At 48.4% G+C, this 11755-nt stretch overlaps 1 protein-coding gene across 5 annotated transcripts in view; it reads left to right on the forward strand.

Moving 5' to 3' along the window:
• The window catches only part of RECQL5 (RecQ like helicase 5), a 38549-nt gene extending 27576 nt beyond the window's left edge, over nucleotides 1-10973 (forward strand). For 2 of the 5 annotated variants that reach the window (XM_075111493.1, XM_075111492.1), the window contains exons 9-20: nucleotides 2182-2409; nucleotides 3894-3993; nucleotides 4496-4532; nucleotides 5032-5090; nucleotides 5238-5314; nucleotides 5790-5883; nucleotides 6340-6474; nucleotides 6938-7605; nucleotides 7826-7904; nucleotides 8672-9028; nucleotides 9551-9623; nucleotides 9739-10973. In XM_075111493.1, coding sequence (XP_074967594.1) covers nucleotides 2182-2409; nucleotides 3894-3993; nucleotides 4496-4532; nucleotides 5032-5090; nucleotides 5238-5314; nucleotides 5790-5883; nucleotides 6340-6474; nucleotides 6938-7605; nucleotides 7826-7904; nucleotides 8672-9028; nucleotides 9551-9623; nucleotides 9739-9839 — 2008 coding nt within the window. In that variant the 3' untranslated portion in view covers nucleotides 9840-10973. The remainder of the gene's footprint in view (nucleotides 1-2181; nucleotides 2410-3893; nucleotides 3994-4495; nucleotides 4533-5031; nucleotides 5091-5237; nucleotides 5315-5789; nucleotides 5884-6339; nucleotides 6475-6937; nucleotides 7606-7825; nucleotides 7905-8671; nucleotides 9029-9550; nucleotides 9624-9738) is intronic. The other 3 variants (XM_075111497.1, XM_075111494.1, XM_075111496.1) reach the window with 2 other exon arrangements.
• The last annotated feature ends 782 nt before the right edge of the window (nucleotides 10974-11755 follow it).

An 11755-nucleotide genomic window follows, 5' to 3' on the forward strand; every position in this document is an offset into this window, starting at 1 on the left:
AATTTCCGTTATGACCCAACTCATGAGCACCACTGGCTAAAGTGGGGCTGTGGCCCCGATTTGCGTAATTCTGCAGGAAGGTACAGGCGGTTACAGGAGGCTGGACAGAAAGGGCTTGACTTTACGAGCCTGGTGGGTTTGAAACTAGAACCTCTCTGAATTGCAGTGGCTGCAGAGCTGATCTCTCTCTCGGCAAAGCCCTCCCTTGGGGCATCTTTCCCATTTGCATTAAGGGACAGAGGTGAGTGTGGATGTCCCTCACCAGCATAAGCCTGTGAGTAGGCAGTGGAAGTGAGGAGAGGGCTTGACCATTACTGCATGCCTCGGTTAACTCTAATACAGATCAGTGGGTGTGAGAGAAAGAGACATGGACTAATGAGAATGCCTGCCTGTTTTCTTTTGGGGAAACAAAAAGCTGACTTGCAGCTCGCTGACATTTCTATAGTCACGTTGCATTGGCAGGACAGGCAGCACCAGTAGTTCTTTTGGAAAGGCATGACAAGGGGATCAAATGTGTTGTCCCCATCCCGGTCCCCCCACCCTTCCCCACCATGTGAAAGGAGCTCTTTGAGTGCAAGGCGAGAGTGCGTCAGTGCGGCTCTGCAGGGGGATATAAAGCCAGCTTTGTAGCAGCCCTCCCTGGGCTTTCAGTGCCCTGGACCGTGCAGCACAACCTCACCCTGTTGCAGCCCTCTTTACCTGAGCAGCCCCAGGTCCTTTGCGCTTCAGCGCACACGTTTCATTGCTCTGGCGACAGTAGTCTGGAACCTGCTGCTTTGCTGCTTCGCTCAGTCTTTTGCTGGGTAAATTAACCTCCCAGGCCGTGGGAATGAGTGAGCCAGCTGCTGCTGGAGACCCTTGCAGCGTTTGTTTGCGATACTTCGGTAGACATGCAGTTGTCTTTCCCCCCAGACACACGCACGCACACAAGTGAAGAGGCAAACTGCATTTGTTAGATCTCTGGCAAGTTCAGACATGCCTTAAAGGGTTTATAACGAGAATAAATGAAGTGCTCGCTCTCTTACTTTTCCCCTCTGTGACCCACTTTTCACAGATGAAGTTGGTCAGCCAACTAGGGCACTCCTTGGCAGAGAAGAAAAATCTCCACTTTGTTCTTCTTTGCAGTAAAATAATTCTCTTCTAAAATAACTCCTGTTGCTGCAGGATTTGATCTCTAAATGCCTGATGAAGTAAGTGTTTCTGTGTAGCTGGTATCAGCATCGTGATTAAGAGACAGCTGGCCACCTCTGCTGGGAAACCCAAGTTTTAAAAAGCTCCTCTAAATTCTGCCCATTTTCTTAAAAAAAGATGAAGAAAAAAGTAACTGCCTGGTTATTCTTTCTAGCAAAATCCGTGTCTTCACTGTTTCAAGGTAGGGAGTGTTCTAGAAGAGAAATTACTTCCTAACGAGCCTGTCTCTGTCACCAAAAATTAGTTTACATGTCCAAAAGCTTTCATGTCTGCCAGAAATCTTTGGAAGATTCCTGGAAGAAGCTAATCATCTTCACGTGGCTAGTTTGCTAAGGCTGGTAGAACTGGTTGTGCAATACTGTGTGAGCAAATGGACTGGTTTTCATGGACTCTACCCAAACTTTGGCTGCGCGCGTTAGCGGATCGAGACCCAGGGTGTATGATCTGACTAGAGCTCCCTCGTGACCTCAGTCCAGGCTGTTTCTGTGACTTAATTTACATTCCTGTTTCTTCAAATGTAGATTTGTTCACCTTCAAACTACAAACAATAAAATCCGAAGCTCTCCAATGTGAAATATGCAGAACTACTCTTAACCCTGAGGCACAGGGATCAACAGGACCGCTCTACATATTTATCCGAGAGACATTCTGACTGGACATGGAATATATTTGGCCAGCTGCACAGAATTCATAACTGCATATTTTATCCACGTGCCTTTTGCAGATCTCAAAGATCTGAAGGCATTTAGCAGAAGAGATTGACACCACTGTTTGTTTTACAGGTGGGGAAACGGAGGCAGAGAGACCTTAAGCAGGGTGCCAGGAACAGAACCCCAGTCCAGCTCCAGGGCTCAGCCCCTGGGATTCCTGCTGGAGTAGGCTTTCTCTGCAAAAAAAGGCTCAAGTCCTTATCAAGGCACCTTGCATTTGGAGCGTGAAGTTCTGGTCAATAAAAATAATTACCAGGTCATTTTCCCGTTTGTTTCCCAGATGTCGCCATGCTGCCATAGCCAAGTACTTTGGGGACGTCACCCCACCCTGTAACAAGTGCTGTGATTACTGCAAGAACCCCGGGGCAGTGAAGAGACAACTGGAGTCACTGGAGCGCTGCAGCAACACCTGGAGCAAAACCTGCATCGGGCCCACAGGTTCCTCCTGGGATAGCTATGACCCCGAGCTGTATGAAGGCGGGAGGAGAGGCTGCAGAGGTTTTAGCAGGTCTGTACTTGGTAGCTTGAACTCAGCTCATCGAAGCTCTCAGAGAGAAGAGAGCATCTCCCAGCTTCAGGCCCAGCCACTCCTATTTTCAGCACATGCTCTGTGTGGTGGTATTTTCCTGTTAACTTCCTGGCAGCAGGAGCTGGAATTTCATTTTCCACACACTTTGGCAGCCTTGATCACATTCGTGTCCCAGAGAGCCAAAAGCTGGTTTGACTGACCTAAGAACTGCCCTGCAGAATGTAATTGGTTCAAGAAACTGGCTTGAAAGTTTTTGAAAGCGGTGAGTGAGCTTGGCCCGTTCACAGTCACAAGGATCAAAAATGTTTAAATTGAGACCAACGTGACAGCAAAGCATGACACGATCCAGAGTTCATTCCTGACTTTGCATGGCTGTCTGTGGGCCAGCGGGCAGGGGGGCCACTGACAGGTCTTAGTCATCACAGGGAATGTAGTGGAGTGCCAGCGCCAGCTGCTTCGGCAGACTGCTAAACTTTAGTGTTTCCCTATCAGGCTGACAGCAAAAGGAAGATGTGTGATGGGAGACATAATTAATTCTGTAAAATGCTTGGTAGCGTGGAGATGACGACTTCTCCTCCTTGTTCTCTGGCTGATCTGCAGCGATCGCACAGCTCTGCCAGGATGCATGTTTTGCTGCCGGTGCTGCCCGCGGAGCGCCGGCAGGATGCACAGCGCTGTCGGCTGGCCTAGCTCTCTGCCTTATCTTAAACAGCTTGAGACTGGTAGCTTTGTTCTTCAGGCAAGTCCGGCTGAGTGGGAGGAAACTGGTGTACTTGTGCCCTAAGCCTGTGTTTCGTCTCAGGGCCTGAGAGGACGCAACCGATGCTGTTGTACAGCACACTGTTTGCCACTTGATTTCCTGAGCCTCTCCAAGACTTGGCTGTAGCTTTGGCTTGGAGGTTGTAATGGTCAACAGCCTTAAAGCTCTGATTTGTGATACCTGTAGGTTTGGGCTGTGACAGCTGTGGAAGGCAGTAGACTTGGGCTACAGCTGGCGAGAATCAGCTGCTGCGTCTCAGTGTATTAGTGATGGGGATTTAATTTGATACAACAGCCTGTGCACAACTGAGCCTGAGGAATGGCTGCTTTGCCCTTTCTGCCGTTTGCTCCGAGGGCAGTAATGACTGACAGGTGGGGTACGAGACATGAGGCTCCATGGGAGGGGCTGGCAGAGCTTCTGAAATGGAGCCCTCCATTTTCAGAGCACTAGTTACGTGCTACTAGTTCGTGCTACTGCTTACAAGTTCAGGGGGTTGACAGATCCCATGAATTTTTGGAGGACGGTCGCTGCTGTCCAGGTTGAGGGATGGTAGTGAAACTAAAAGCTAGGGCTTGTTCAGAAAGGATGTGAAATACATCATCTTTTATAAATACTGGGATGACCGAGGCTTTCCAAAGCCTGTCGCCAGGTAGTGCTGCAGCTACAGAAATGTTTGTTCCTCTTGTTTTCCTGCCCTGTCCAGGTATGATGAAGAAAGCAGTGGGAACTGGGATGAAGCCAATGAAGAGAGTCGGAAACGGGAGTGGAACAACTTCTACAAAAAGCAGATGAGCCTGCGCAAAGTGAGTTGGTGTCCCTTTGTAAGAGTCACAGGCTGTTTGCTGTGAGAGCTTGTCTTACAGACATAAAGGCTTTCTGGCACTAATGAAAGGAAATTATTGCATCTTGCTGTTGCTTGTTGTGATTTTTACTTTTGTGCCTCTGCTTTGCTGTGTTCTCCACATCTCTGGGTCAGCCCCATCATACGAAGGAACGCAGCTTATTCATGTACTAATTTCTCTGCGGTGCTAATCAAGATGATCCTGTTGTCTTTAACACTTCTGATCTTAGTCAAAACAGATTTTCCCGGCCAAATTCTCTTGCATATTCCTATAGCAAAGGTGAACTTTCAGCTTTGATTCTCATCCTTTGCCTCCTTTCCCCCATTTTGGTGCCTTTGCAGTACCTTTGTAACTTCAGCATTAATTTTCCCTGGAGCAGGGGTATCAGATGTGTCTTTTGTGCTTCTGGACGCAGTAATGGGTGTTGCAGGAATGGAAATGTTTGATCTTTGTTTTCTTCCAGGGCAAAGAACCAGAAAAGGAAGATTTTGTTCCTCCAAGTAAGTATCTTCTTTGGTTTATAGTGGGATTTCTTTGGGAGAAGGAATTCTTGTATTTTGCAGCTGTGTGTAATTTCTATAGCATCACCACTGGAGGTATCAATCCCTAGGCACAGAGGTTTTGGCTGTGAAAGCTTGGCTGGAGGAGGTGGATCAGACCTTAGCTTTGGTTGGGAAAAGGGTTGCATGTCTTAAGACCTGGGATTCCTTGAAAAAGGATTTCCTGAGGTGGGGAGGTTTTGGAAAGCTGTTGGTCATAAAGTAGCAAAGTAGATGTTCTCATCCAGAGAGAAAAATCTCACTTCTGCTTCTGCCTACTCTTTTAGAGATTGTAGCTCCTCCAGGTAGGAAGGGTGACTGTGGTGGTCCTTGGGGCGGCTCTCTGGGGAGGAGCATGCCAAGCAGTGCTGGGCTGGCGCCCCCCCAGTGCCAGCTGAGGTGTTCTCCATCAGCCCCAGCTCTGCCATGACGCCCTTCCCCAATGTCTCTTCTGTGCTAGGTGTGGACTGCCCCTTGAAGGACGCCAGCAGTAGGAGAATCTCTAAGCTCACAGTAAAGGTAAGGAGGGCTGGTTAATGCGCAGCCTTGTTGACTTGCAAAGAACAACAAAGGTTCTGCCCGCCTTGTTCTTGCTCCTTCAGGGATGGAAGTCCAAGGGGCACTGTGACTTCTGTAGAGCATGTCTGAGTATCCCATGTTTCCTAGGGACGGGAACACTGCTTGAAGATGCTGGAAGAAGCTTTGAGCACCAATCAAAGGGTTCCAGCAGCAGGAGGAAAAGGGTATGAGATGAGGGAAAAGGGGTAGCCTATTGAGTCCCTTACCACAGGGCCTGCGCCTCCCTGAGCAACATTACCTCTCTCAGGGAATACCTTTCTAAGTTTTTTGGTCCAAGGATGTAGTTGCACCAAACAGCATCCCTCTTGTAGTGATGTTCGGGATCAGATATGAAGATTTCCGTGTCCGATTCTGCTAAATCACCTTGATTCAGCAATTCTTCCCTGTCCCACAAGATGGAGATAGTGTACTTCTCAAACTGAGCAACTGAGGACTTTGATTTAAAACTGTTTTCACCACCCTTTCTGTTCTCCAGCAATTCACCCACTGCATCCCTTAGGACTTAATTGGAAGTTATCACTTATTCTTGCACTGAAGGGAGTGAATCATGTATTTTCTTGGGAGATGCTTAAGCATTAGTGTTCCCTTTGCAGATATAGAAGTGTGTCTTGCAAGAAATCAGCCCAGCCTGTGTTACAGGTCAGACCCTGGTGCCTGTGCTGTGGAGCTGGAGTACGAAGCTTTCCGAACCAGTAAAATGGCTAACTCATACAAGGCAACTGTGCTAAAGAAGGTGTGTCTGCTGTTGTTCCCTTGAATGTGCTGTGGCCTCGGCTCGAGGGGAAACAGGGTAGGGTTTGTGTGGGAAGGATGACGGAGAAGCTCTGCTTTGCCTTGGATAACTTCCAAATCTTTCTGCTTGGTTTTGTTTGCAGGAGGGCCCAGAATCACGCTGGTTTCACATCTTTGTTGGCTTTACAGGCTTTGGAAACCTACACACCAGTGCAAGCTCATCCAAATATCCTCTAGGTCTAGCAGTAAAGGGAATGGGGAGCTCCTCAGACTGTCGCTGACAATAGAGGAGCCTTGGTTTAGGTTAGCTGGTTGCACTAAGTCTCTTTGAAGATGTTTCTGTTCTTGAGATATGTCTCCAGGGGAGATGTGTTTTGCCACTGTGGCTTTTAGTGTCTATAGAGACAGGAATGCATAAAGATTTCTGGTCATTACAGCATGTTTCTATTCTCTTCAGGTAGCAGAAATCAACAAAGCCTCAAAACAAGGAGAGCTGTTCTCAGTCTTTGGGTCCAGAACTGGTAGCAGCAGCTGCTTAGAAACAAAACCTCCAGCAGAAGAGGACTTCCTCCCTGCATCCCAGGTTTACTCGGTGAGCGAGTACAGGTCGGACGAGCAAGGAGGGAACGGTGTGGTTTGTCTATCTGCTTTTTTACAGTTTTATTTTAGGTCCTTTGTGTGGCTGTAGCTGTTTATCTCTATTGGAATTGCCTTCCCTGTCTGTCCTTGGGTTTTGGAGTGAGATCAACAAGTCGTGCTGGCTCCTATTAGTGAATATAATCTATGTGCAGGCCATTGTCAGAGAAGTTTTTCTCATCTTGCTCTAACCAAGCGTGCTGTCTGTTTCTTTACTGCGAGCCTGTGACTTTAACCTAATCCATTTCCCTGATGTCTCAGTTGATGGTTATGATGATAAGTCAGTTTTAGAGCCTTCCCCAGCTCACAGCTGTACACACTGGTCTATTGTATACAGAAACTTCGCTCCTTTCAGGCTTCTGCACACAGGGCTTCCTTAATGCTCTCATATCCAAAACGACTTCTTCCTTTCTCCCTAGTTCAAACCCAAGCGTGTGGGAGCAGGATTTCCAAAGAAATCCAGCTTGTTCCAGACAGCTTCAGAACTGCTGAAGATCCAGGAGAGTGATGCAAAGCCTGTCAAAAAAGTAGATTGTCCAAATGGGCAAGACAGCAGCGACTGCAGTGTGGAACTGGACACCAGAAATGCTGCTCTCCAGAAGAAAGAAATAGCAACCAAAGCAATGTGTGGGAGTGCTGGGGTGGAAGTGCTCCTTCCTGAAAAGAAGGGACAGCAACCCAGTCCAGACAAAAAGGCTGCCCTTTCAGATAGCCCTACTAAGAAGTCCAAACGTAGCAAGAAGCAGCAAATGCTCGCAGAAGCAGCCAAAAAAGAATCACAGGATATTTCCAAATTCTTCTCCCTCCCCAAAGGTGGGTCTAAAGCCAAAAGTTGCAGCTCAGCAAAGGAAGATGGCTGTTCTGCAAGCACGCTACCTCTGGTTTCTTCTCAAAACATGTGTCGAGAGAAATCAATACCTCAGGAAAACAAAGATGTCTCTGGAGAAGATGTGTCTGGACAGTCCCAGGCAGAGAATGAAGAGCTGGGAGAGACAGAAGTAATACTGACTGAGAGGGAGGAGGATTTTAAGACCCAGCAGGCTGCTGAGTCTGAACTCTTTCAGGAAGAAATTGATGTAAAATCCAGGTAAAATCTCTACCTCTCTGCTCCCTGCGTTGCCCTGTTAATGAGCTGCAGAGCCCCACCAGCCTTGTCCTGGAAAGTGGGAATCTGTGTTAAACCTCTAGGCTGGTGAGGGAGACTCTTGCTTTACCATGGGAGAGTCTTGTGGCCACTGACAGTGAATGCAGTAATATCTTCACTGTGGAATGATTAAAATTGGCCTTCTCTCCACTCTTCCCACTAGTGTTGCTAAAAATGTCGCAGACACTGAGCTAACTGTTGTTGGGGAAGGTGAGTGTGGGAAGAGACCAGGATCAGATGAGGTAAGACTTTAATGGATGCTAATTTCCTCTTTTTCTTCTGCCTATCTTGTGCCAAGTCTCCCTCTGGGAGCGATGCTCCTGATCTGAACTTCACCTGATAGCGTTACTTGTCTGGGGAGGGCCCAGCCACAGTTGCAGCAGCAAGAACTGTAGTTGCGTTGCACTCCTGCTGTCTCCCGGCCCGCCCTCTGGGCCAGTGCCAGCAACTCAGCCTGCAGTGGAAAGCTTCCCCTCCACTCGGCTTTGTCTCCTCTTCTCTACAACACATGTCACTGTCCCCTTGCTGCTGGCGTGCAGTGAGTCTCTCCACCCCCTCTGGGTCTGTAACTAACTATAATTAGCAAGCTGCTTTCTCGAGTCAGGGGAACAACCACAAGCCAGTGACACGCAGGACCACTGAGAAGCGAACCACGCTCACAGCCTTCCTTGCCATTCAGTCTCTGGTTCTGCATTTGGCAGCTGAGACTGCCTGGTAGTGCAAATTTTCTCCGTGCTCTTTCAAATGGAGCCAGGAGCGTGGCACTCCTGAAGTGGTCGGTTCTCCCCGAGGGGTGTGTTCTCAGCAGACATCCTGGACATCTTTTCCTGTCAGTCTTTCCTGTATAGGATGGGGTCTAGCAAATAGCCACCCTAATAAAAGTAATAGGGTAGTTCTAAATGTGGTAGTCTTGAAGAGTTTTTCTTAAAACTCCTTTGTGTGGGGAACAGTGTATTGTGTCTGCACAGCAGAATGGGTTACATAGATTCTTGCATGGTGTTTGCTGTAGCCTGCAGGGTGCTGCAAAGGTTCTTGTTCTCAGAAGGTACTGGTTGATTGGAACTGTAATGCTGCTACAGGAATCGGTGGGTTTGGTTTTCTTCTGTCCCATCTCCAGGATATGGGAAGTCCTGCAACAAAGCGGCCTCGGACAGCAGCAAAATCTTCTATTCTGTCCCAGCCAGAAAGCAAAAGTGTTGGTCCAACAAAGAAGAAGGTGACTTTTGATCCAAACTTATCGCAGTTTGATGAAGGAACCAGCAAGACTGTACAGCCGGTGACCAAAGGCATGTCCCTCAAGGAAACAGCAGACATCGTCGTCAAATATTTGACCCCATTCTACAAGGGTGGCAAATTTGCTTCCAAGGTAGGGCACAGCTCAAGACCCTCTCTGGCAGAAGGAGCCTGCACCTTCCTAGTGATGTGGGGCTCTAAGAGGGGGAAGGTGATGTGGATACCGCATTTCATTTCCAAGTCACATCGTGGTATGTGCTGTTGTAGTGGCTCTACGTGCAGCAATTCACCTCTCCCAAGAAAGGGTTTGTGTGTGATTTAGAGTGGTGTCATGTCGGTTCCACACTTGTCTGTGATTGTTCATGTTTTCACACTAAACTCTGGTGAGTTTTTACAAACTCCCACCTGTGGAACGGCAGCAGATCAGGGTCAATACTGGTGCAGTTTACTTGATGTGTTCTGCAGGGCAGCATGCGTGCGCGTGTGCTTCGCCGGCACTGCAGGGCCAGGTGTGTTTGCAGCACTCCTGAGGTCTAAATCTGTGAATGGTTTGTGCTAGAGCCAGCCTGTGCGAAGGGCCTGACAACTTGTGGAGGCAGCCTGGTGAGGTAAACCAATGTCTGCTTTCAGCTCTTTATTTCCCCCAATTCTGCAGGATCTGTTCAAGGGCTTTGCTCGGCACCTGTCTCACTTACTGACTGAGGAGCAGAACCCTGCCCGCAAGACCGGTGAGTTGGCAGCTGGGGAGAGCACTAAGAATCCTGGGTTCTTTCGATGCTAACGTCTTTAGAAGGGGCAGATGTCTTCAGTTTCGTCTCAAAGGTGGTGCCTCCTCTCTTGCAGTGAAAGAGGAAGCACAGAGACTCATCAAGGAGTTTTTCAAAACAAGGGTCAGGTGTGAGAGTGAGACAGACTGGCAGGAGCTGCAGAGCATAGAGAGCTGATCCTTGCAACCGGGCTGGCTGTCTTCCTTCCTCCAGCAGTGGGACCAGGGGACCTGAAGAATTCAGCCATGGAGGGTTTCATGAAACAGCAGAAGTGGGCTTTCTTTTCCCATTGCATCTTTGCTCACTTCTGTCCTTAGCAACATGCACTTCCAGGAAACCATTTCTGTGAACTTTTGGAGGGTTACTCCAATAGCTGAGGCACGGAGGCCCTCTAGTACCTCCTGCCAAGAGGTGTAAGTGTGCAGCTGCTGTGTAGGTTAGGGGCTGCCGCCCCAGGCGTTCTGCAGTGTCTCCAACCTCTGCTCCTTGCAGCAGCCTGGGAAGGGCTCAGACTTTCCCATTGTGACTCTGCTTTGGGATGGCATCTTGCTTCCCAGATGGCTCCTTCCCTCACTCCCCCATCTCTTAGTTCTTACTTCGGTGTTACCAATAGAAGCCTTATGCTACACGTTTCCACGCTTTGCTCAGGCTGCCAATGACCAACTTGGTGGTTGAGTTCCTGGATGGAATGTTTTCCCTTGAAGGGCAGGAGGGGAGTGTTTTGTTTTTACCATGCAGACAATGCCTACTTTCTGAAGGTGGAAGGACTTGGATTCTTTTTCTTTTAATCCAGATTTTTTCTTTAACTTTCTGTAGTTCTGCCTCCCCTTTAACTTAAGCGGTGACACTCTGTCAGTATTAACTCTAGTGGTGGCACCAAGGTTGCCAACACTTTTCCAGCATTTGCTTGTAACCCCTAAAGCCATATTTGCTCCCTGTGCCTCACCCACAGTCTGCAATGCAGAGGGCGATGCTGCTGTGACAGCTAGTTAAGGTACTGCTGTGGCCCTCAGATTGACGCTGTGGTGCCTCTGCTGCTATATTTATATAAGGACCTGAACCTTAGGGTGTCAGTGGGCTTGAAATAACCTCATTCCTTGGCACAAGTCCTTTCTGTTGGGTTTTTGTTGGTGTTTGCCTTTGTTCCATGCTTATAGAGACTGGTGGCCTCAGGCACTAGGGCTGCTAGAGGAATCTGCAGCCTCAGAGGCCATCAAACGGGCTTTTGTATTGCTGTACTCAACGGATGATTTTTTTAAAAATGTACTGAAGGGTACGTGCGGAACTGACAATAAAACTGTTACAGCTGCTGTGGACTCTTCCTGAAAGCTTTTTCTTACCCATTAATCATACAGACTGGTCTAAACTACATTAAGATGCCATCACTGAACATAGACATGCAAGCTCATTTCTTATCTGAACAGAAAGCTAATCAATGCAAGCCTGAGATGGGATGGATGGGGAAGCATGTGCCAGCAGACACCCCAGCCCCTTGTAGCTGCAGGACTGCTGCAGCTAGAACCAGAAGGAGAACCTGGAAATGTTTAACTCAAAAGTCACTTCCATCTTCAGCTTGTTCTGCTCACCAGAGGACAAAGGCCTTATCAAAGAGCCTTTTACACAATAGAAGTATTTTTTCAGCTGTTGCCTGCTGGCTTCTATTTTACCTTCCCATTAAAAATCCTGTTTCATCAGCCACTTAAGTGGGGTTACTGTCTCTCCGCAGTCCAGTGCTTATAGAGTTCAGCTGCTGCCTGGGCAAACTGCTCAGAAATGCTTTGTCTGCTAAATCAGGGGCTTTCGGAAGGGTTGGTTAAGGCATGGGGGTGTGTGACAAAGTCCTTTATCACAACACAGGGCGTGTCTAACCAGATGAGTTGTGCTTCTATGTAAGGCAGCAAAAGCTCAGAAAAAGAGAAGGGGAATAAGGGGAAGTTAGTCTTCTGAGATCTTCTCTAGTCCTTTCTTTCATGTCGCTGTGCTGCTTTACCTAGCCTTGCAGGAGCGCTGCTGGAGGAGGAGGGGGGAACACGCTTCAGCTCAGACCTCACCAGCCCCAGCCTGTGGGGAAGTGCCGGACAGGGAAGATGCTG

The sequence above is a fragment of the Phalacrocorax aristotelis genome, chromosome 16 (genome assembly GCF_949628215.1).
Source record: "Phalacrocorax aristotelis chromosome 16, bGulAri2.1, whole genome shotgun sequence".
In the NCBI taxonomy this organism is placed as follows: domain Eukaryota; kingdom Metazoa; phylum Chordata; class Aves; order Suliformes; family Phalacrocoracidae; genus Phalacrocorax; species Phalacrocorax aristotelis.